Genomic DNA, 24,080 nt, shown 5'->3' with positions numbered 1-24,080 from the left:
AGGGCGCAGGTGCGGTTTGGGAAGACCGGTTCCTGGTGCTGGGCTGCGTTCCGGCGGGGAGAGGCGGTTTTGGCCGTTGGACCTCGGAGTGGTGTAGGACTCAGGCGACGATGCCCAGGCTCCCCAAGCCGAGAGAAGGTTAGTTCAGCGCCTGGCTCCTCTTCCCCCTCGGTGAGCGGCGCCGCGTCTGGCGGAGAGGGCCGGGGAGGCGGACTCCGGGTAGAAAGCAAACGAAGGGCCCGGAATCCAGGGTTGCCAGATAAAATACGGGATACTCAGTTAAGTTTAAATTTGAGAGATACAAGGAATCACTTTTTAGTACAGGTATAGTATAATACAATCATTTGTGGTTTATCTGAAATTTAAATTTAACTGGGCATCCATATTTTTATTTAGAAAATTGTGGCAACCCTGCCTTTCGCACTCTGGCTGGCTAGCTTTCTCCCAAGCATGAGCGGGAACCTCTATTTCTTGATTTGTTTGTTTGTTTTTCTGCGAATGAAGAGCTATTTTATTTTTTCTCCCTCTCGCTCTTTTAATAGACTTTATTCTTTTAGGGCAATTTCAGGAACCTCTATTTCTTGTGATAGCTTCTCCAGGCCTGAGGCAGCTGTTTCTGTGGGTAGGGGTTTTCTTACGTTGAGCCAAGATGCCTGTCGGTGAAAAATAATATTCCTTACCATAGGCTTTTGAGATGGGTTTTGTCGCCAGTTCATGGGCAGGAAAAAAGCCAAGCGAGGTTAATGAGTTTCACCTGGGTTCCGCGTTTCACCTGGGTTCCTCTCATAATGCGATGCTATGCGCGTAGATCTGAGACCAGTCCTGAATCTGAAGTTTCTCCCTTACCGACCACGGACCTCTTGTAGTAGTCTTTCTGGGGCAGCAACAGCAGCAAGGAACCTGTTCTCTTTTTAAATGTTACTCTGCTTCAAATGACATTGAGCTATCAATGTAGTTATTTTTGAGTTTCGAATATTATCCCATGGAAGAAATACAACAAAGATACTGTGTTCCATACTCAGTTGTAATCATTCTGTTCTCTGTGTGGTTAAGACACCAGTGTCAGCTTGATAAGGGAAATTAGGTTCATTTGTGCCAGTTTTTAGAGTTTGCTTTTATGACTACATTTATATATACACACACACATTCCTTTCCCCACTGCTGTTGCTAATACAAAAGATGGCATAGTATATGCAATTTCTGCGTCTTGCTTTTTTTTTCCCCCCACTTCACATTATGTCCTAGAGCTCACTCTCTATTTTGGAGATCTTCCTCATTCTCTCTTATAGCCACACATTAATCCATTTTGTTGCTGTAGCTCATCAGTCCTTTAATGATAAACATTTGGATGGGACCCCAATTTAGCTCTTCTAAGTAATGGTGCAGAGTAACTGCATATATCACTTCAGATTTTTGCAAGATAGGATCCTAGAAGTGAGACTGATGGGTCAAATTGTAAATGCATATGTAACTTTCTAGATTTTTCCAAATTCTTCTCCATGGAGTTATACCATTTTGTACTCTACCACCATCGTATGAGAAAGAGCACTATTAGGGGTCTGAGGATGAAACTCAGGAGGTCATTGTTCATGAAGTTTTATGCAGAATGTTGGGTGCATTTGTCCAGGGACAGGTCTAGACACACTGGCATTCTTTCCACTATCATTGCTCATGCTGACATGTAATAAGTACTCAATCTATATTGGTTGAATAGTGAATACATTCAACAAACATTGTGTTAAAAAAACTGATCACAAGATGATTCATTTTGTCAAAGCACCTGAGATAGAGTGGCTGCTGCATCTCTTTCTCTCTCTCTCTTTTTTTCTTTTTCTTTCTCTCTCTCTCTCATCTAAGATTACTTCTGTCCATGTTCATAACTGAATAGACTAGGACATTACTGGGAGAATGGAAAGACTCATTCACTCACCACCATGGGGAGCCAGCTGTGTCAGCATTGTGATTGAAACACACTCCTTGAGGAGCTAGAGGAACTTACCTTCCAGTGGGAGAACGGACATGTGCGTACACAGATAATGCTCTGTTAGTGTGACAGGTTCTGTGTGTGAGCTGCTTAGGGAACGGGGAACATCTTTGCGTTGCCTAGGAGACAGTTGTATTAGCCAGAGCAGTGGGGAATGAGAGATGCTTGATGTCTTGCAGGTGAGGAGATATTTTCCAGGCTGAAACTGAGGGGGTAATCATGTGCAAAAGTCATGGAGATGGAAATGTGCAAGGTGTGATCAGCAGAATGGCAGGATGCTGTGTGTAGTTAGAGCCCAGAGTACATAGGAGGCAGAAGGGATATCTGGAGGTGAGCCTGGGAAAAAAAGTGGGGCCAGAGCCTGAGGGGCTTCATGAGCAGTTCTTTTGAAGTTTTGTATTCTTTGGCCATGAGATTCATGGACTTGTTGTTGCTGTTCAGGTGGACTGTCATGGTGTTTTCTAAAAATGACTCATTGCTCAGGAGGGCATCTTAGTAAATCATTTAGGGTAATGACTCTGGAATTAGAAGTTGAGTATGAATTTCATTTCACCATGTGCCACTTGTGTGATCCTGGGCTGACCACTTAATCCTCTGTGCTTGGGCATCCTCATCTGAGGGACTGATGATACCATTTCAACTATGTTGTAAGGATTAAGTGAAACATGCATGGCTTGCCATATAGTCATCTCACAGTCGATCATGACAGTCTCCATTTTCTGATTCTTGGAACTGAGGGTCCTTCAAGATTTGGGAACTGCCTTAGTTGTAGCAACTTCTGTGGAGACTTTTTGGAAACTGCTAGAAGTTTCCTGGAGCCAGCTGTCTTATGCCATCCTTGATGGGAGGTGCCCATGACTAGTGACAGGAGGTAATGCTTTGCTGGCTTCATTGCACTCTACTTTGTGCCTTAATTGAAAATTTCCTGCACTAATACAAAACGTTCATCTTTTAGAAGTTTTTGTTTAGCAGTTAGAAATGGAGTCGGCGTATCTTCAAAAGAATCTTGGGACATGTCTAACTCTGGGTCTTGCAGAAGTGGCAAGGATGCGCCCAGTGGATCCAATAGAATACTTAGCATTGTGGATATACAAGTATAAGGAAAACTTGACCATGGAACAACTGGTATGTGTGGATCTTCTTTTATAAAATTAGAAGAGTAAAATAATTGGTCCAGCCTCTTTACTTTCTAAAAAAATTTCCGTATTATCATTTCTTTCTAGTATAAAAATAGTATGCTTATTATACAAAACTTGGACAACATGAAAAAGTAGAAAAAAGAGAACAATATCCAAAGAAGACCTCTGTTTAGATTTTTAGGTGTTTTCTTCTAGGCTTTTTTTCTACACATTTGTCTGGAGATTTTTTTTTCTACATAATTGTGATCATATTCAATGTGTAATTTAATTTCATGCTTTTTGTTTAAATGAAATACACGTTTCTCCAGATTATTATTACAGTTTCCAAATGGAAAGACTATAATCTGTTTAATCCTTTCCCTTTCATTAGAGATGAAGATGCTTTCAAGATTGTTTTTACAAATGGTTTTAGCTCTAATTAGTCACTTAATGTTTTTTAAACAATGCTAGAGACAAGAGGAAATGGCCCAGTTGGAGCGTGAAAGAGAACTAGCTTTGATGGAGCAGGAAATTATGGAGAAGCTTAAAGCAGAGGAGCTCCTGTTTCAGCAGGTGAGACCAGAGAGCTCAGCAGTGGCTGAAATTGGTGGTGTCAGCCTCAGGGTGGTGCAACGTAAATGCTGAGAAACTCCTCATCTCTGATTGCTTAGATGTGGCTTTCTTATGTCTTGTATCTTCATCTTTATGTCTGTATGTGGCTTCTTTGCTGGAGGAGAAGCAGCAGTGAGTGGGGGATCTCAAAGAGTGTGCTGTCACAGAAGCCAATGGGACAGCATTTTCAGTGAGACCTGAGTGGTCAACCATGTCTATTACTGGTCAAGTGAGAACAGAACTGCCAAGTGCTCATTTAAGGCTGCTGGTGACCTTGGGAGCGGTGTGTGTGGGGTGGGTTAAAGCAGGGGAGATGGAGATGGTGAGTATAGGTAATGCTTTCAAGGAGATTTTCAGAGAAGGAGTTTGTTTTGTTTTGTTTTGTTTTTTAAGGAATAGAGTGGAGAGGGAGTGGCTGATGTAAAGAAATGGTGGGAATGATTCCTAGAGTCAACTTTCCATGGAGACAAGAGGAAACTGGATCTGGAACATAGGTTAGGCAAGTGGAAGGGCTCTTCTTTGATTAGGGAGAGAGGAGAGCAGGGAGTAGGTGGTGTGTTGGTTTTGTGGCACAAAGTTGAAAGCAGTTTTGGTGTGACTGTTTCTTTTTTAAGTAGGAACTGTGATTATCCACCAAGAATGAGGTGGTGAGGTAGGAGGTGCGGGGAGAGTGGTGAAAGTTTGAAAAGGTGCCTTTGGAGAAGCAGGGTTGACCAGCGAAACTTAGCATCATTTGGTAGCACTGAGTTCCCTGAGACCAGTCATTCATAATGGGGCCTTTTGGTGTGAGTATGTGATTTTCTCCACTTAGGCCTAGATATCTGAGTAAAGATACGGAGGAGGCAGACCTTTTGACTGAAGTAGGTTTGGGTTTGCAGGACTGGGGAGCTAAAGATGTCGGTATGAGAATGGTTGAAGAGATAGGTCCTGGAGTATAAACCATGTAGGGGAAAGTTCTGGAGTGGCTTCTGGACTAATTTAATTTATGGAGAGCTTCTAAACCAAGTTTAAGTCACCCCTAGGTACCGTGTGGTACCTAACTCTAGAGCCTCAATTCCAGTTTACTCATTGTAAAAAGGAAGGAAGCCTACTGTTTGGGAGTGTGGATAAAAAGGAAAATACAGACATGAAAAATAGCTTCTCCATCTCACCTCCCATCCTGCATACTGGGCTAGAATATTCTGGGCACTTTAGATGGATACGCTGTGGAAGCCTTTGCTGCTTCTGAGTCTTCATTTTGCAGTCATTTGGCTTATTTTTGTGGGGAAGTTGCAGGGTTTTGAGTTGGATGTCAAACGACCATCCAGGTGGGTGAGCATCTGCTGCAGGAGCCCCGACTATGAGTTAGGATCTGCCCTGCCTCATCCAGCTCCTGGAGCGAGCATCGGTCCCGTGTCTCTCAGAATAAGGGGAACTTTTCAGCAGTTCTCCTTCCCCAGGATAATTAGATCACAGGTTTGGAGATACTTAGCTTTCTGTGACTCATCTTCTTTATCTTGCTTAAATAAAATTTGGTAATACTAGAAACCAAACATTTTTCTAGCTGTATCAATGTGAAACCATCCCTTGTGCATCAGACCCTAAGCATCGTATTGGGGGTGGAAGATAAGTGATATTCTGCAGAAGATGTGATAGCCAGTTAAAGAAGTAGATTGGTGGGCAGAAATAGATGAGAGGAGGAGAAGGGGCGTGTGGAGAGATGGACCAGCTGAGAAGAACCTAAAAGAGAGCGAGGCCGAGATGAAGCAAAACAGAGGGGCCTCTCCATGCCCCCTGAGTCAAGTAGCTGGAGGGTCAGGAGTCTGCTCACCTGCCTGTTGGTTGTGAGAGCAGGTGTCCTCATAGTACTGCTGACTTGGAAGTCCTTGAAATTTTAAGCACTCTCCAGCAAGCCTGGGTCCTTGTGAACTGGGAATCATCTTTATTGCTGTTTTCTACTGAAGAGCTTATTTTGGAAGTAAAAGCTTTTTTATTTGAATATTTTCTAATGGTTTTACTCATGTGTGAAGAAAGCAATTGGCTTTCAAACATTTCCTGAAAATGTTAAGAAACGTTCTGTTGACGAATGTGGATGGTGTTTAACAACTGCACTTTGCATTATTGTTGAGAGATTAGAATTATTTCCTCCACCACTGTCTGAAAGTTGATTGAATAATATGTTCTTGCATTTCTGCTACCTAACCCATCACTTTTATCTTCCCTGGGATAATATAGGAATATAAAGAAATTACCTTTAACAGCCCTTTGTGAATAATTCGTAATCATTGTTTATTATCTCTATTTGTAAAAACTATTATTTTTTAAAATGCATTTTAAAACTACATTTTAAAATGCTCTTAGTGGAATGAGCTTATATTAGCTTGTTTATAGGGGGTGGCACTGGACAGACGGTGAGAAATTATAGCTTAGCAAACTCTTTCTTAAAGATATTTTATGATTTGCCGGTCAAGAGGCAAAACTAAGGCTATTATATATTATGTAGATAGAGCAAGAGAGAAAACAAATTTCTACAGATGTTTTATTGATGAAGTAAAAATTTGAAAAAAATAATATGAATACTATTTTTTCTTTGTAATATAGGCTTTCTGCTGAGAAGAATTACATTCCTTTTTTAAAGATAACATTTCACTTAGTTGGAGTTCAAAGATAATGTTTCCTATCATCAAAACTGATAGAAAATGTTTATCTGTTAATGCTGATCTGTAGTGAGATTTTATGTATTTCATCTTTGAAAATATCTTTTCACACAGATAACTCCTACCAAATATTGGTATCAGTTCATGTGCATATAATTTTGAGCATATTTATCTCTTGGAAAGCATTTGTAGAATTCTGTTAGATTTTTCTCTTGATACTTGTCTTTCAGCATATCATTATCTTTTAGATTAATCACTTCCAGTTGAAGGTATGTAAAAGCTTCTCAGTTACACAGTTAAATGGATTTCGAAACGTGGAAGTTTCCTTTTCACTTACATCAAACCCTAAAAACACTCGGAGCTTGGAAAATTTATCTGCCACAAATTGGTGTGGGAATGGAGATCTAGTTTCTTGTTTTGGTTTTTGACAGCATGGGAAGTGTATAAAGCAGCTTGACATTGGGATTCAGACAGTGTTAGTTGTTGTTGAAATGACAGTTTTTTTTGTTTCCTACAGTGTAAGTTTTACGTATAAGTGCCATTTTGCCTTATACTTTTTGATTGACTTGATTAAAAATCATTAAGTCTGCAGCAGAAGCTAATATCCAAAGCTATTTAATGTTTGATAATTGTGGTTGAAAATGGTTCTTCTCATTCAGAAAAACATCAGTCTTGGCCCTCAGTTCAAAAATTCATAATAAAATATTACCTTTGTTAAGCCCTGGAAATATTGGGTGGTAGGGCAAGTCAAGATATATTCAGCTTCTATTTCTGACAAAAATTCACAGAATTGATGATGTTAAATTCATAAGGGTAAATGAAGGTCCCTGTTGACACTGTTACTGAACTGAACTCAGGTCTGCTTGCCCAACGTGCAGCAAAGCCAAATGTACTGACACTGGACTGTGGTGAAGGAAAGTACAGTGTTCATTGCAGGGTGTCTAGCAAGGGAGTGGGAGACAAGCCCCACTACAACTTGGTCTTTGAGTGAGGGGTTTTCTTTAGGGGGAAGAGCCAAGAGTCTAGGATTATTCATCATCTTGTGACCTTTCTTAATCGTGGTTCTGGGGTCAGGATGTCCCCGGTTTACAATTCTCTGGCTAGGCGGGCCTTGACTGAGGGGTCTGTTAGCTCATCTTGCCCTGGAGAAACAACCCGAGTGTCTATGTTAATGGTGCTATGTTTTAGTACATTAACGATGTTACTGACAACAGCAGTCTTAGTCTTCTGACTGGTTGATTAGTGTTCAGTTAGCACAGGATTGAGGTCCATGGGGACAAGAAATGGAATCAAGTTTTAGATAGATGAGTCGTAGGCTCAGTGAGGGAGCTTGGTGTTAGGGGGATCGGTTTCAGCACTCCTGGCTCAGTAGCACGATGGAGTCAAATGTTTTCTACAGAGTAGCTGCTGTTGAATCATACAATGAAAACTTCTAGGCTTTAAACTATATTTTCACCAGTTTTGTAAATTTGTCCAACTAAGCCTTTTTCTGTTCCATACATACATTCATTACCATTGGTCGTGACATGTCTTAGCAGATGTCACATGTGGTTGTACTGAATTAATGTTTCTCAGTGTCTTTGAAAATATTCTTGCCTGTAGTTGTCCCATGAAGACTGTTCATAGTGATTGATTTTTCAGTCAATTCAAACTCAGCATCGACTCCTTTGATAAACAACAACTGAGCAGTGTTGGGAACATTTGTTTACTCATCAAGAAAACCAGCCAATGGAAATCACTCAAAACCATTTGCCTTGTTTTTAATTGACTATTGATGTTGCTCCCGGTGTCATCAACTCTCTGAGCATCTGTTCTCACCAAAGGGCTAATAATCTTAAATATGTTTATTTTTCTTGGGACACTGAAATCAAACATGTTTTAATTAAAACACCATTGATAAATGTATTTCTTTGCTTGGTTAACAAATGAGCCACTTGGAAACTTAGTTTTGTTGCAACCTCAGTTTCATTTTTAATTTTTTTTTTAAAGAAATTCTGCTCTGATTAAATAATTCTGAAGATTTCTGACCTTTACTTTCATGTGAGTTAAGAATATTGTGATGAGTGCTTATTCTGATGATGTTGATATCTAATGTATTTTTTTAGTACAGTGTCATTACGTGAGAAACACCATCCTTCGCCATTTAATTTGATAATAAAATAATCCTGCACTCCACTGTGTCTTAAAAGGGTGGCATTCAAAATCTACTTTTACTTGTCTTGATGTGATGGGTAATGCACTGGGAAAAAAAAAGTCCCAGTGTACTGATACTGTGGCACTCGGAACATTGTTATAATGGTGTCACTGTGATTTGTAGCCTGCTGAGAAACAGTGCGAGGCAATGAGAGCACCACCTATAGTCTGCTGCAGCTACTCAGCTCTGCTGGGTGGGGCAGAAGCAGTCACAGACGGTAACTAAGTGAGCATGGCAGTGCTTCAATAAAGCTTTATTTGTAGACACTGAAATTTGAATTGCATATCATTTTCATGTGTCATGAAATACTATTTTTTGGATATATTTCAACCATTTAAAAATGTATAACAACCACTCCTTGCTTGTGGGCTGTACAAAGATAGGCGTTGGCTCAGGCTTGGCCTGTAGGATTTTGTCTGCTGACCTCTGTCCTGGCATGGCTAGGGTGTATGTTGAATTGGGACCAAATAGGTTGTTGATCATCTCTGGTGTCAGGTAATATTTTCTCATCTTCTATTCTACAGCCAAGATTTGGCTACTTGAAGATCCATCTACGCTTAAAGAGATTTTATATGAGAAAAATATCACTGCAGTCCCATTTGTAGCTTCAAGAAGAATAGAGAAACTGACTTGATTTTAGACAAATAGTGCTTTTCCAAAATTAGCGATTAAGGAAGCTTCCTTTTTTGTTTTATGCTTCAGGAAATATTTGTAAAAGCTAATGTGTTGGGTGGGTGTGGCCATTTATTTTTGTAAGTTTCTAAAATTTAGGTGGGCATAAACTTGATATCCTGGGAGATTTCAGACTAATAGAGTGAATTCCTTGTGAATGATCTGACTCTAATACAGATTATTTATTTTTGAATATTCAGCAACAGCTGGCATTCCAGCTGGAGTTGGAAACGCAAGAAAAAGAGAGACAGAAAATAGAAGAACTGCAGAGAGTGCAACAAGAGTTGGAGAAGGTGATTTGAGGCTTCATGAACGTCTGTTTTATTTAAGGCCTCTTAGACTCCTTGGACTGTTTCTTCCAGCTGTCACAGCTTGGGGTTCGTAGTCTAAAACCTGCCACACGTCATTTGTGTGCCTTATATAACCTTTTCCATTCTCAGTTTACCTTTTGAAAAATAGGAATAACAGTATATAATAACCAATGTCTCATTGGACTGTTGTATGGATCAAATAAGATTGTGTGTATGGAGCTGCTCTGTGAGCAGTAGAGCTCTCTAATACTGATATTGTCAACGTTTTAGTCAAGAGATAGTTGTTCCTAATTATGGTAGCTGATACTGAAGGTTTAGGTCTTTGTACAATTGGGGGTATTCTGATTTCTGAGACAATAGTATGTCTCTTTTCTTCATCTTAGATATTCTATCAGTAATAATTTACATTTAATATATGTGGGTTCTTCATGTCTTTCTTCAAATTAACTATTCAGTAACTTATGTCAAAAAAGTCCATCTCCATTGACTGTGTCTCTCTTATGTCAAGCCTCCAGTTTGGCCAGTGTTTCCTTGTATCCGAAAAGGATGTGTCTTACAGGCCAAACTTTTGCGTGACTGAATTATACTTTTCAACTGAATATTCTATATTGTATATGCTTACAGCTAATGTGTTACTCAAATGTTACTCCTTTATTTATTCCATAATTAAAAACAGAAGCAGATTTTATAGCATAGATTTATTAATGGCTTGGATGAGAGCATAATTATTTAAAGCAAATTTTAAAAGTTGGGGGAACCCTCCTACACTGTTAGTGGGAATGTAAATTGGTGCAGCCACTATGGAGAACAGTATGAAAGTTTCTAAAAAAGCTAAAAATAGAGTTACCATGTGATCTGACAATCCCACTTTTGGGCATATATCTGGAAGAGATGAAAACACTAACTTGAAAAAACACACGCACCCTAACTTTCATAGCAGCACTATTCACAATAGCCAAGTCACAAAAACAACCTAAATGTCCATTGACATATGACTGGATTAAAAGGTGTGGTATATGTGTATGTATATGTGTACACACACACACACACACACACACACACACACACACACAGGAATATTACTCAGCCATAAAAAATGAAACGTTGCCATTTGCAACATGGATCCACCTAGAGGGTGGAGCCACAATAACTTTAATAATCCATATTCCTACTGGCTTATCATCCCACTCCTTTCTCCTGCAAAGTACTACTGCCTGACCCCGTGCTCAGAGACAAATTCAGTAATGTCTTTTAGTCCTGGCCTTCTTGTGGTTTCAAAGACAAGACTTAAACTATCATTTGAAAAAAAAAATTGAAAAGATCCTGGATTGAGGAAAAGGATTGTATACTTGAACTGTGAAGGGCTCTGGTAGAGTTGGATCTTTCAGACCTTTGGGAGCGAGAGCATCAATGCTACCAGGGCTCTCGCCCCTGGTGCTCTCTCTCACTGTGGCCTTGTTTGCTGCACGTGGGTGAGGATCATGGTCTTGTAATGTTGTGGCTCCTACCATCTGAGAGGAGTGGATTCCTTTTTGGGAGTTTCAGTTAAGAATCTTGGGGAAGGATTGTGGCTGGCTTAGTTTGTGTCAAGTATCCATCTGTTGGCTGAAGGGGGACAGAATCCTATGAGAACACGGACTTTCCCACCAGAGCCATGTGGTTGTGGGATGAAACATACCTAAGAGAGGGGAGTGATCTTGAGAAAATAGTACCACATACGTCCCAAATAATCAGGGTGACTGTCTGTGTGGTCATGAGATCGCTTATCTTTGGACAGCCGAAATGAATCAGCCCAGGAACAGTTAGGTCAGCCTGCTGCCTTACAATGAAGAGATAGAGGCCCCAGCAAGGTTTGGCTTGGTTAGAAGAAGATTTTCACGTTCAGAAGGAGGTCTCCCATGAGCTCAGGATTATAGAGGGCATTGCCCAGGTACCACAGAGAGGATTCATGCATTGGATAGTGACTCGGCCAGATTAATTCCTTCTAAAATATCTACTTCTTTGCTGTGTATAAAGTTCTACTTAATTGCAAGTTCTTTTTAAAATCTCTTATTCTAAGGGTTCATTAAAATTTTTGCTTTTTCCCCACTTTTCACATTTGCTAGTAATTTGGCTACAGGTTTAATGTTTCAGCTCATTTCATTTTTTAAGAAATTCTATTTAACTATAGGCAAAGTGTGATAGTTCTCTATTAACAGAGTATTAAATGAGATTGCAGTTTTGTATGAAGTGTATTCAGATCACTGCTTTAAGAGTGACAATGTTTTTGCTGTTAAATTGATCATAACATAGAAGTAAAAATGCTTGAAAATTAAATATGGAATCAAAATGAAAAGTATATTCAGAGTATTTTTCTTCATTTTTATATGTTATAGATGAGAATGAGCTCGGAAAATACAGTGAGGGGCGAAGATACTTCAAATGGAGAGGTGAGGAGAAAAATTATTCTACTTTATGGAACATGAATAAGCGTCCTGAAACGTAAAGCTTGGTTTTGATGCATTTGTGGCTACATTTTCAGTCAGGAGATTTTCAAAACTGATAGTCCAGATGCGTGTTCTAGTAATAGCGAGTCACAGATATGATGTACCTTAGAGCAGAAACTCAAAGTGGGTCAAACCAGGGCGTTCAGTTTGTTGCTTTTATTTTTAAAAAACAGAATATTGTGAGATTAATGACCACATGATTACTGACAATGATATGTTTTAAATTTCTGAGTGTATTCTTTTTAACACATTTTGGCGTTTATTCCTGGAATTTTCTTGTCATTAGCAGGTATTGCTTCATCCCATTAATTGACAATGTTGAATTTTAATGCTGTAATTTAGAAATGTCTTATCAAAACTGAAAGAAACTTAATGCATTAATTTCAAAGTCATTTAAAGTGAATATGACTTCTATGACTGTAGGATGTAGCCGACTCAGGCAGAACGCTAGCTGAGATTAGTGATCGATATGGCGCACCTAACTTGAGCAGAGTGGAAGAACTCGATGAGCCGATGCTGTCTGATGTAAGTAGTCTGAGGAAGGTGTTTTGTGAAAAGCAGCTTTTTTTTTTTTTTAACTTTGGGAAAGCCTAGTACATCTGAGGCCAGGGTTGATTGGCAAGGGGGCCTTTTGCTTCACAGAAAGAAAGCCAGTTCCCTGGGTGCTGACATATTCCTGATTGGCCTTCTGCCCTTTTGTGCAGTGTGCTGTTGGCCCCAAGGGGGTGCGTGGGCACATGTCTGGCTCCGCACACGTGTGTGGGCACTGATGGGGACGTTGCTGGGAGTTAATGTTGAAGTAGTAATGTGTCCTCTTGCGCAGAGGGGGATATATATATTTTGCAGTGAAGTTTTGAAAATTTCAGTATCTCTTCAAAATATGTATTTAAAATCATGTGGTGAAGTAAACAATCAGTAACTTAAATTTTGGGGGCCAACATTTTGGTTCTCAGTAAGCAAACCCTGGAGCCAAATAAATATCCTTACGAGAGTGCATGCTTTTACAGCATATAAGCACATTTGCTTATTTAATAAACATACAATATTTTCTGTGTGCCAAACATTGTGCCCAGTGCTGTTATGAGTGAAGCAGGTAGTTTTTGACCTTGTCTAGGGGAGAAACAGACAACTGGACAAGCAAGTAATAGTCACTGTTAGAGTGATAAGGTAATTCATTGTCCAAACCAATATGCTTTGAGAGTGAAAGAGGGAGCTGTTGACAGTTGAGCCAGATCAGCAGGTGTAAGCTGGGACTGCCCTGGCAGAGGGTGCATTTGGTCACCTTAATCGTCAGTGTGCACTGACAAAGTGGGACAGCCGCCCAGCTGAGGAACCTTGGTCAGGGCAGGCTTCCCGAAGGAAATCAGCTTTGGCGCTCAGTGGTGGGGTGGAAGGCTGAGAGTGCAGAAAGTGTGAGGACGCAGCTTGGGGAGAATAGAGAGTGGGAGGCCAGGAGGGATGGAGACAGCCGGGGCCAGACTGCGAAAGGACTTGTCATTGTGCTCAGATGTTTATATTTCGTCCTAAATGCAGTGGAAGCCCGTATGATCAGAACTGCATTTTAGGAAGGCCATCTGGCTGTAGCATGTAGAAGAGAATGGAGTAATAGATTTGAGGAGGCCCGCTACTAGATTTCTCTCTAGATTTTTACTCTTTGTAGTAATCTAGAGAGAAATGACACTGGTGGCCTGAAGGAGTAAATGGTATTTTTAAGAGCTGTTCAGAAAGTGGAGCTGGAAGGACTTGGTGCTCATCAGTCAGTGGATACACTTTTATTAGATGTCTGCTGTGTTTTGGTACATGCAAGAAGCTAGAAAATACCAATGAACAAAACAGACTGGGTTCCTGCCCTTTGGGGGTCGATGGGCCAGTGGGGGAGGTGCTCTGAGAGGACAGAGCAGAGAAACCTGACCTGGCCTGGATGAGTCTTCTCCAGGAAGTGACGTATAAGGAATTAGCCTGACTATAGCTCAGTGGTAGAGCACATGCTTAGCATGCACAAGATCCTGGGTTCAATCCCCAGCACCTCCATTAAAATAAATAAGTAAATAAATAAAACCTAATTATCTCCCCCCAAAACAAAAACAAAAACAAAAACAAAAACAAACAAGGAGTTAACATGAGACAGGCCCAGCGGACGGAGAGAGCAAGATGCCTTCAAGGAACTGGAAGAGTCCAGTACCATGGCTGGGGCCCGCGGAGCTAGGAGAATGGTGTGATTTGAAGCTGGAGAGGTGGATAAAGACCAGATCACACTGGGTTCTGTATGTCTTGTTAGGGTTTTGGACTGAAGTGCAGTAAGAGTCATCGAAAAGGTTTATGTAAGGATTAAATATGTGTTTTTAGAAGGTGGAGAGAGGATTTGAATGGGCAGGAGTGGAACCGGGGTTATTACAGTCATCCAGATGCAAGTTGTCCAGGGAGCAGGCAGCAGAAATGGGGAGAGCTGAGTGGATCCGATGTTGGCTGGGAGGATAAGGGAGAGAAAGAAATCAAGGATGAAGCCCCTTGGGCAGCTGGACTCTTCACCATTTTTTGAGCTTTACCATTCGTTCAATTGAACATATGAAGAGGAAGTAGGTTTTGTGAAAATAATGGCTTTGGTTGTGGACATGCTGAGTTTCAGGTGACTTCTGAGGTTTGCAGGTGAAAATGGCCAAAGATCAGTTGATGTAAGATACAGGTCTGGAGGACAGGAGAGAGGTCCAGGCAGGAGATATGAATCCAGCAGTCACTGGCATATATGCTAAGTGGAGCTAAGGAGGGAGTAAGGTACCCAGGAGAGCAGGCAGAATGTGAAGTGGGGCGCTCAGGGCAAAACCATGGGAAATCTCAACATTTAAGGGGTGAGTACGGGACCCCAGCAACAAAGATAGGGATAACAATAAGAGAGACTAGCAAAAGAAGTAGAATGAAGGATGGGTTAATAAATACATTGAGAACACAATTAAATTATTATCTTGAATTTGGATTTTATTTGAAATAATCTGAAACTATCAAAAAAACTTCGCTTACATAGTCATGTAGAAATTACATAAACTAATTTTCTGTGGCTTGTACATTTTCACAATTTAATTTTATTAAAGCATATTCACTTTTTATTTTGTTTTTAGGTTGCATTAAACATTGATCAAGATTTGTAGGATCAACCAACCTAAGAACAATAAATTTTTCTTCTTGTTTCAAGTTTCAGAATATGAGGTCCCCAGTTGTATTTTTTTTCCTCCAAACCTGAACTCTATCGTTTTCCTTCCAAAGACAGCTTATAAATGGGCTTCTAAGGTGGCCTTAAGATACTGTTTTGGATTCCCCAATGCCACTGGTTATTTATATATTCCATTGGGAGAACAGGAGAGAGAGTATCCCAGAGCAACCAAAAGGGGCAAACGGGAGAGGAGCTGAAAAGAGTAAGTGCGTCTGTGTGAGAACAGGATTGCCTGAGCTGAAGGACTAGTCCGGGAGGCTGTCACTGTGCAGGGCTCAGGAATATCCAACATGCTTTAGATACAGTGTTTCCTCCTGGGAGTGAACAGCAAAGATTTCCCCAGTTTGCTGGGAAGTGGTGCTTTGTGGTATCACTTAATCCGTGCTTATTGATGGGGCTGGAATGGGGAGGGATGCCAAGTTCCCAGGTACAGAGAAGCATCATTTCTTCTGGAAAAAATCAGTGGGCAAAAGTACTGTGCTGCTGTTCAAGAAATCACTGGATATAGGCCATGCATAGTGCTTCCTTGAATGGGCGCTGGGTGGTCAGTGGACCCTGACTACACTCTCAGCCCCTTGGAGGTTTCAGGTCTAGCCTTGAGCTTTAGGAAGAACCTTGATTCCTTTATAAAATTCTTCCAAAGCTGAATTTATGCTATGAGTCCTTTCCGTTCTTCTGGAAGGGTATAGGTGTGGAAACATAAATCCGGGGAGAGGCTTCTTTAAAAAAGAATTCTGTTTTTGATTGTAACGTACTTTTCCTGAGGCAGTGAGAGCAGAACAGCCTTGTTGCTTAAATGGGAAAAGAAAAAGGGGAAAAATAATGGGAAAAATATTGATTGCATTAAAAAGAAATGTTATCTTATATCAGTTCTGTACTTTTTTGAGAAAAAATGTCCCAGGTTCCCTGGAGCGATGACCTCTGTGTTAGTCAGGCTACTGGACCCTGGGTCCCCTTCACAGATGCCCTGCATTCACTCCACCCAGGCAGGAGTGTCTAAGGTAGCATAGAGTGTCCTTTGAGGCCTCAGCCTATGCAGGCACCATCGTGGAGGGCTCGGTGTGGAATGGAAGGACAGGCTCAGAGGGCATCTGGGGCTCAGCACAGCCCATGCCAGCCTCCAAAGGGTGCAGTCTGGTGCTGGGATTCGACGGCAACAATCTTGGTGTTAGCCAACACTCAAAAGTCTTAGTCAGAGTGAATCATTGTGGTTCTGTGGCAGGGGCTAGTTTTGTTTGAAGAGCTCCCAGCCAGAGCTGGGCGTTAAGAGGGAGGGAGAATGGGATAAGAAAGGGGATGAAACAGACTCAACCTCGGGGGAGAGGGCCCTAACGGAGATTCAGCTGGTGATCAGGGTGCCAGGCAAACGGGCCAGTGTAAGGGAAGAGGCTCCTGTCCCCATAGGGAGGTGACTCGCAGGTAGAGCAGATGCCTGTTGCCCGTGGGGCCTGGGGCCAGGCTGTCGTCTGTGGGCAGGCAACTATGCCAGTGACGGCAGGACTTATTTTAGACCCACCCGAAGGATGGGGTGGGGATGGTTCCTGTTCTTGCCAACTTTTCTGTTGCTAGGTGACATCTTAGGCTTGGTTGAGTATTCTAGACTTTCCTACTGATCTGGGCTCATGGAACGCAAGGATAACAAGAGGAGGAGGAAATGGATGAAAGAATGGAGAGATAAAGGATCTAAACAGAAGTAATTAAACTAGACTTTCTCATCGCAAAAGCTGAGGTAGAACAGGCCATCAAAAATACAGGTGCACTAAATAGACACTTTGGCTGAATCTTGAACGACCGAGTGTTGTCTTTTATTGCCGTACGTTCACTGTCTTGACAAGTGTTTTATGTATTTTGTCCTGGTTTCAGTTGTTTCACATGTGAGGGTAAGTCCTGTCCCTTTTAGACCATTTGGCTTGAAGCCAAAGATCAAATACTGTAGACTTTTTCTGATGAAAAAGTGTTCCTTTGCTATAGTCAACTTCCCCAATTAAGTTTAATGTGATTGTTTTCTGAGAAAAATTTTGGGGATACTGGAGGGACCTAATTAATGACTAGTCTCTCTTATGCTGTTGGAAGCCAGACAGAGGGGCCAAATACGAGTCAAAGAATCAGCTTTACAGGTGCTAAGACTTCATCAGAGAGTGCACTTTGAACAGACACCGGGCCAGAACCAGATGTTTTATTCCTACCGGCTGATCTGAGGAAAGCAGGGAAGTGCAGTTCCCTCCGGTGTCAGGTGGAGAGCCCAGCCGGCCTTGCTTCTCCAATGCGAGACTGAAGCACAGAGCGGCTGTGGTCAGTTCTCATCGCTGAGACATTCAGGAGCAAGGGCTGGAAGGCCTGGCTGAACATGGGGCCTTTACCCCAGACCAACTCATCCTTCTCCTAGGAGAAGCCAGAGAGGAGGGTGCAGAAATAGCCCGGCTTCCTCTTCTGCCATTCCATTCTTTCTGGAAAATGATGCCATATCAGTCTTGTTTTGGCTGAAATAATCGAAAACCCTGACTCAGCTGGCTTAATGGATCAAATGATTTATTGTCTCCCATGAGAAGTGCAGGGGATGGGCAGGCCACAGACACGGAAGATGAGGGTGCCAGCTCCACCCGCTCTTGGCTCTGTCTTTCTCTTCCCTTGGTTTCATCTTGAGGTTACTCCAGGTATGGCTGCAGTGAATAATTCCGGGTGTTATATTCAGACACAACAGCAGCTTGTGGAAAACACGGGGAGAGTCTTCCTGGGTGTTATTTCTGTTCCTAGAACCTCCTCAGCAGACGTCTTTTCTGTGACTATGATTGCATGATATGCCTGTTATGTCCAGTTTTATTTCCAACAAGGATTAAGTAGTCATCACCCAAAGTCCTTATACTAATCTCTTAATGATTCATTGGTTTATAGATTCATTCATTCTCAATCCATGTCAAAGACATCACTAGTTACAGGGCTGAGTCAGGGTGAGGCAAGTGAGGTGAAGTTTCAGTACTGGCCCTGCAGTTACACGACCCTGAGGATGAGTGCCTCTGAAAGTTTGCTCCTAGGCACCCTGCCCTGCCCTGCAGTGACTGTGGGAAGTAGGAATAAGACATGACTGTTGCCCTTACAGAGCTTCTTGTGTAGTTGCAAAGCATAAGTTGTGTGTACACATAATTTGAGGCGTTGTGTATGAAGAACTAATAACTGGCACAAATAGGAGGTAAGAATTTAGAGGGAGGTGTGACTTAAGCAAGAACCTTAAAGGAGAGGTAAGTCTTGAACACGTGAAACTCATTAGGGTGTGACGGCAACTAGCCTGGAGGGACTGTTAGGGACCAGATCCTGGAGAATCTGGATGCCAGCCTCGAGACACGGGAGGGCCCATGATGGCTTCTGAGGACTTTTTACAGTTTTCATTAAGGATGTTGAGGTGAAATTCAGATCTGGTGGCTAAGGGTGTGAGTTTTGGTAAAGAAGGGAAAAAGATGTAGAGCTATTCTTTGGAGAAATTTGGTGATGAAAAGGAGGTGGCTTGAGAAGTTTACAAGGTTGAGCAGGGATTCTTTCTGTGGCGGGGAAACAAGGTTTTGTTTGTGTTTTGGCAATAGGAATGTTGCTGAGTTGAGGGGTAGAGGCAGAAGGTGTGGTTCAGGAGGGTTAGAGCAGGGTTCCAGAAGAATTGAGCATGGGACAAAATGACAGAGGGAGGAAAGCACTTTTAGAATTACTTTCTTCTCTCCTCTAGGAGGAGGAAATACAGAGAGAGACATTTTGAGTGAAGGTGAACATTTGGGATAGTAGTGTTTGTAGAATGTGCAATGTGTGCCTCTGATCCTCTTGGTAGAGGAGGAGAGAAGGACCGAGGTTGGTCAGGTACTTGAGTGAGGATGAATTTTAAAATATCTGCTGGGAGAATGGATGAAAAAAATGATTGCTGGACAACTCTGTGGGCCCACTTGAAGTTGATTCATTTTAAGAACACTAGGAATGCCTACTCTGCCTGTTTCCTCATCTGTGTAATAAGTAAAATAATGGTGCCTACCTCTTACGGTTGTTATGAAGATTAAATAACTTAATTCACATAAAGCTTTTACAGCAGTGCCTAGCACTTAGTAAGCACTCAGTAAGTAGTGAAGTTTTTACTGCTACTATTACGTTATTGCGTGCTAAGTACTATGCTAAGTAAGTGGAGACCTCGTTAGAGTTCTTAAATCATATTCTCCAGTAGCCCGTAACAAGCTCAGAGATGGAAGAGCCAGTGGGTAATGGAGGTGCCCTAGAGCTGAGGGTTGGTAGACCGTCACGAGGCCACCGGGTCTGGAGGCCAGAGAGAGCAGCAGTGGAGTGTGTGGCTCCCAGGCTCACTCTCAGCTGGGTGGCAGCACTGTGGCTCTGGGGAAGGAGGTGAGTGGCATTTTCAGTGTGGATTCTCGGCCAGGAGCAGGGCAGGAGGGGTGGGGGTAGTCAAGGAAGGAGAGGAGACAGCAAAGGATGTAGCTCATGGCAGAGGGTTTTGCAAAGATTTGGCCCCACTAGGTAGTCAGTGTTTAGGAAGGACTCTGGCCCTGCCACATAGCTTGACTGGAAATTAGGAGAAAGATCAGTGCCCAGAGTCTGGGCTAAACACACACTGTAAGGACTGGGGCAAGACAGGCGGGGGCTTGTGCGTGGCTGGGAAGGGGTCGGGCATGAAGTTGCTGATGGAGGGAGAAGGGGCCTAACACTGAGCACTTCTTAATGCCAAAGGCTCTACTGGGGGTTTCCAGGAGTGTTGATAGGAGCCTGTGTTTGAATTTGTAGAGAAATGAAGTTTCAGAAGGCTGCTGTTCAGAGCTGTTCTCTCGTGTGTTGGAGCCGGCCTTCCTGCCCAGTTGTGTTCGACATATTTTAACTTCTGAGTGTATTTGGGTCTGCTGAGAGCATTAAAAAAACAGCATTAAAAAAATCTGAAGCAGAGGTTGACTTTGTTTTCCTAGAAGCTCTCTCCCCTCCTCACCTCTTCAGTGTCTAGGTGGCTGCATTACTTAAGTCTAGTGCCCAGTTTATAACGTGGGAGCCATCCTTGACCCTTTTGTGGTTATTACAGTCCTAGTCCCATCCAGTGGGCAGGATACTCACTCCTCTTTCTCTCATGTCCTGAAGCCACCGGTGATAGGTTTCTTAGGTTGTCACTTTCCTGGTGTCATGTCCCCAGTCCCTCATCAGTATAAAAAAGATTTGCTCGTTTAACACATTATTCAGAATCGTGTGCCAGCTACCTCCAGATTAAGGATTACAAAGGCTTATCCCAGTTATAATCAACGGCCTCTCACCCTTTACCTGATTTCCTTACTTCAGCAAAGTCTCCCTTAGTTCGCTCCCTTCTGAGGACGTAGCTAGTCTCCGACTGCACAGACTGGTGTGAGCGGTGCTCAGTGCCACTGAGGAGCAAGGGCATAGGCAGGTAGGTAAATAGTGATGCAAGCTCCAAATGACCTGCTGGGTAGCTGGTGCCGTGAACTTTTTACATGGAGAGAAGTCACTTAGAGCTTCATGGCAATGAGAGATCAAAACAAAACACGCAAAAACCAAAGAGCAAAGGTACAGAATTGATTGTGGGTGGGCAGGAGGAGAAGTGAAGGTGGGAATGCCCGCAGGATGCCTGAGGAACAGCAGAGCTGTGCAGGGATGCAGTAGGAGGAAAGTTCAGGAAAGTTGATCTGCACCAGATTGTGAAGCACATTGAAGTCCAGGCTAAGAAGTAGAGGCAGTATCTACTGGCGGTGGGCATGGAAATGAGAAGTGTGCATTGACAAACTCTGCTGGGAACGGGGGATAGGAAAGTGGTGTTATGTTGCAGAGAGATGCTTTAAGATGTTTAATGGGTGGTATTTAGGATGGTTTTGGCTGAGGACGCTATTGTCATAGTCTAGGCTTCAGGTAATGAAGGTGGGAGCCTGGGCTGTGGTAGTGGAAGTTCATTCAGTGGACATTGATTTTGTACCCACTCTGTGCCAGAAACTGTTCCAGGTTCTCATGGGGAACATATGTGCCGGGCATGGTTCCTTCTCTCAAGTCATTCACAGTTTAGTAGGGGATGCAAAGAAAACACGTGATGGGTGTGGAACATTTTATAAGTGAAATTGGAAGCTGACTGTATGGATGTGAAGGCCACAGCAAGAGCCTGGGACCTAGAGCAGTGGTGGGGCCGCTGAAGGCTTAGAGATACGCAGGTCCGGGGAGGAAGGGACCCCTGGCAGCTGGGTGTGTAGCAGAGTGTAAGGGAGAGGCTGAGCCTCTGCTGGCTGCTCTCACTGCCCCAGAGAGTGGGCTGGCGGGGATACCATTGTTTGGGGAGACGCTAGAATTGACATGATTGATACATTTTTCAGGATACCGGTGGCTGAGCCATGTAGTTAATGTATATAAGATAATAACTTCATTCCACAGTGTCATCTAAGTTTAAAATATGCACGTATAGGCCACTGAAAACACAAATAAAAACAAAAGCTCAAGCTTTAAAAATTTTGTGAAATTTAATTAAACCAAGAAATCAGATATTAATAATACGTTGGGTCAAGTTTGTTTCTAATTGTTTTAAATTGTAATTATTTCTGCTACCACTAGATGTCACAAAGATTCAGTTTTTGAAAGCCCTAGCTCTTGAAGCTATGGGATTGAAAGATTTTTTTTGTACAGAAATAAGGTTTTCTGGTATTCACAAATGTGATGAAATACTATTTAAAATTTTTTAATTATTATTGTGAAATACTCCAAATATGTACAAGAGTACACAGAATATTATAAGCGATATCTTTTACCCCAACCTAGATTTAACAGATACTAGCTTTTTAATCGTATATTTGACAGTTCAAAAAAGACGAAAATCTTACAGCTGACGTTCTCTTTGTCCTCCTTCATCTCATGCCTCTCGTTTCTTGCCCACAGATAACCATATCTGGAGATCAGTAGATACACTCCCCCGGTATACATCCCTCATGTTTTCATACACATGCTTGCTTACTTATTCAAAAATAGCATTGATTTTGGGGGGTGAGGTTTTAACTTAGTGTGAAATGGTATCCTACTGTAGTTGTCATTCTGCAATTTGCTGTTTTTCATTCAGCATTATATTTTGAAGATTTATCTCTGCTGATTCATGTATATCTACTTCATTTGTCTCCACTGTATAATGCACCACTGTACCCATTCTTCCATTGGCAGCTGTTTAGACTGCTTTAAATGCTTTATTTGTATACATACATCTCTGTGTGTATCTCTGTGCAGGTGTGTACCTTTGAGGAAATCTGATTGTCTATACACTGTCCCTTGATGCTCAGTGGTACTCTGTCCTGTAAACCAAGGTCTGTCCCTGGTATTCTGACAATGTCCTCTTGAAACAGGTGAGAACTAGTGTGTGAGAGCAGCTCTGGCACAGTGGTTCTGATCTTGAGCGTGCGTCAGAATCTGCTGGGAGCCGCTTAGAGTGAGTGCACCAGGTAAGGCAGTACGTCCTGGCTGGGGCTGGAAAATTTGCTCTTGTAACAAGCTCCCAGGTGGTGGCGCTGCAGCTGCTCAGGCATCACATGTTGGAAAAGGGGAGTTGAGGCCCCCTGTGTGCTTCCTGGTGCCCCTTCTCAAGCTTCTGGACGTTGCTAAATTCCTTTCCACAGTGGCCATGTGAGTTTACTAGACAGTCCTACCGGCAGGATGTGGACTTCCTGTTGTGCCGTTTCCTTTCCTGTAGTTGGCAATGTCACACCTCAACATTTTTGCCCATCACAGGAGTGTAATGGGGTAGCTCCTTTGTTGTTTAATATACATTTTCTCTGATTATTAGTCTGGTTACAGATCTTTTCATGTTTATTGGACTGTGGATTTGCTTTTCTGGGAACTGCCTGTTCGTAATATTTGCTTATATTTGTTACTGATTTGTTTGTCTTTTTCTTATTGACTTTCTTTGTTGATTGTATGTGTTGGGAAATCTCTCAGATGGTGGGTTGCCTTTTAACTTGGTTTATGGTTTTACTGTTTGGCAAAAATGTTTTATTTTAGTTACACGTGCCCTTTTTTCATTCATGTTTTGTGCTTTTTTTGTCTTTTGTTTAACAAATTAATGCTTTCTGAGAAGATATTCAGTCTGATTTAAGGATTATCTTTAAAAATTATTTTCATTTATTTTCGATTTTTCAAATTAATTTCCTTCAGGTATAGTCAGTAATCAAACCGACAATTTAAAAATCAGATTATAGACCTGCAGATCATCATACTAAGTGAAGAAAGCCAGAAAGAGAAAGAAAAATACCATATGATGTCATTTATATGTGGAAGCTAAAAAAAACGACACAAATGAACTTACTTGCAAAATAGGAACAGACTCACAGACATAGAAAGCAAACTTATGGTTACTAGGGGGGAAAGAGGGTGAAAAGGGATAAATTGGGAATTCAAGACTTGCAGATACTACTATGTATAAAATAGGTAAACAACAAGTTTCTACTGTATAACACAGGGAACTATATTCAATATCTTGTAATAACATATAATGAAAAAAATATGAAAAGGAATATATGTATGTATATGTATGACTGAAACATTATGCTGTACACCAGAAATTGACACAACGTTGTAAACTGACTCTACTTCAATAAAAAAAATTCAGGTTAAAGCATAATTTTATCAGTTGTATTGAATAACAAAAACAATTCTAGTTCATAATATGTTCACTGATGATATTGCTGAAATGATATTTTAAGTGCCAAAAATGAACCTGTTGCAGTTTAAACATCTCAGCCTGCTATAATTTTCTTTCTTCTTTTTTTTAATAGAGGTTCTGGGGATCAAACCCAGGATCTTGTGCATGCTAAGCATGCGCCCTATCCCTGAGATATACCCTCCCCCCTATGATTGTAACTT

General features: G+C 41.8%; 1 protein-coding gene across 1 annotated transcript; it reads left to right on the top strand.

The window, feature by feature from the left end:
• Nucleotides 1–2: 2 nt before the first annotated feature.
• Nucleotides 3–15,285, top strand: DYDC1 (DPY30 domain containing 1). Its single transcript, XM_010963106.3, has 7 exons — nt 3–138; nt 2,940–3,109; nt 3,574–3,675; nt 9,417–9,509; nt 11,903–11,956; nt 12,437–12,538; nt 15,127–15,285. Exons 2-7 carry the CDS (start codon nt 2,963–2,965, stop codon nt 15,154–15,156), a joined length of 528 nt encoding a protein of 175 aa, XP_010961408.1. The 5' UTR covers nt 3–138; nt 2,940–2,962; the 3' UTR covers nt 15,157–15,285.
• The last annotated feature ends 8,795 nt before the right edge of the window (nt 15,286–24,080 follow it).

This window comes from Camelus bactrianus, chromosome 11 (assembly GCF_048773025.1).
Source record: "Camelus bactrianus isolate YW-2024 breed Bactrian camel chromosome 11, ASM4877302v1, whole genome shotgun sequence".
Lineage (NCBI taxonomy): Eukaryota > Metazoa > Chordata > Mammalia > Artiodactyla > Camelidae > Camelus > Camelus bactrianus.
The sequence above is the reverse complement of the archived record's forward strand: the minus strand, read 5'-3'. Positions and strand labels throughout refer to the sequence as shown.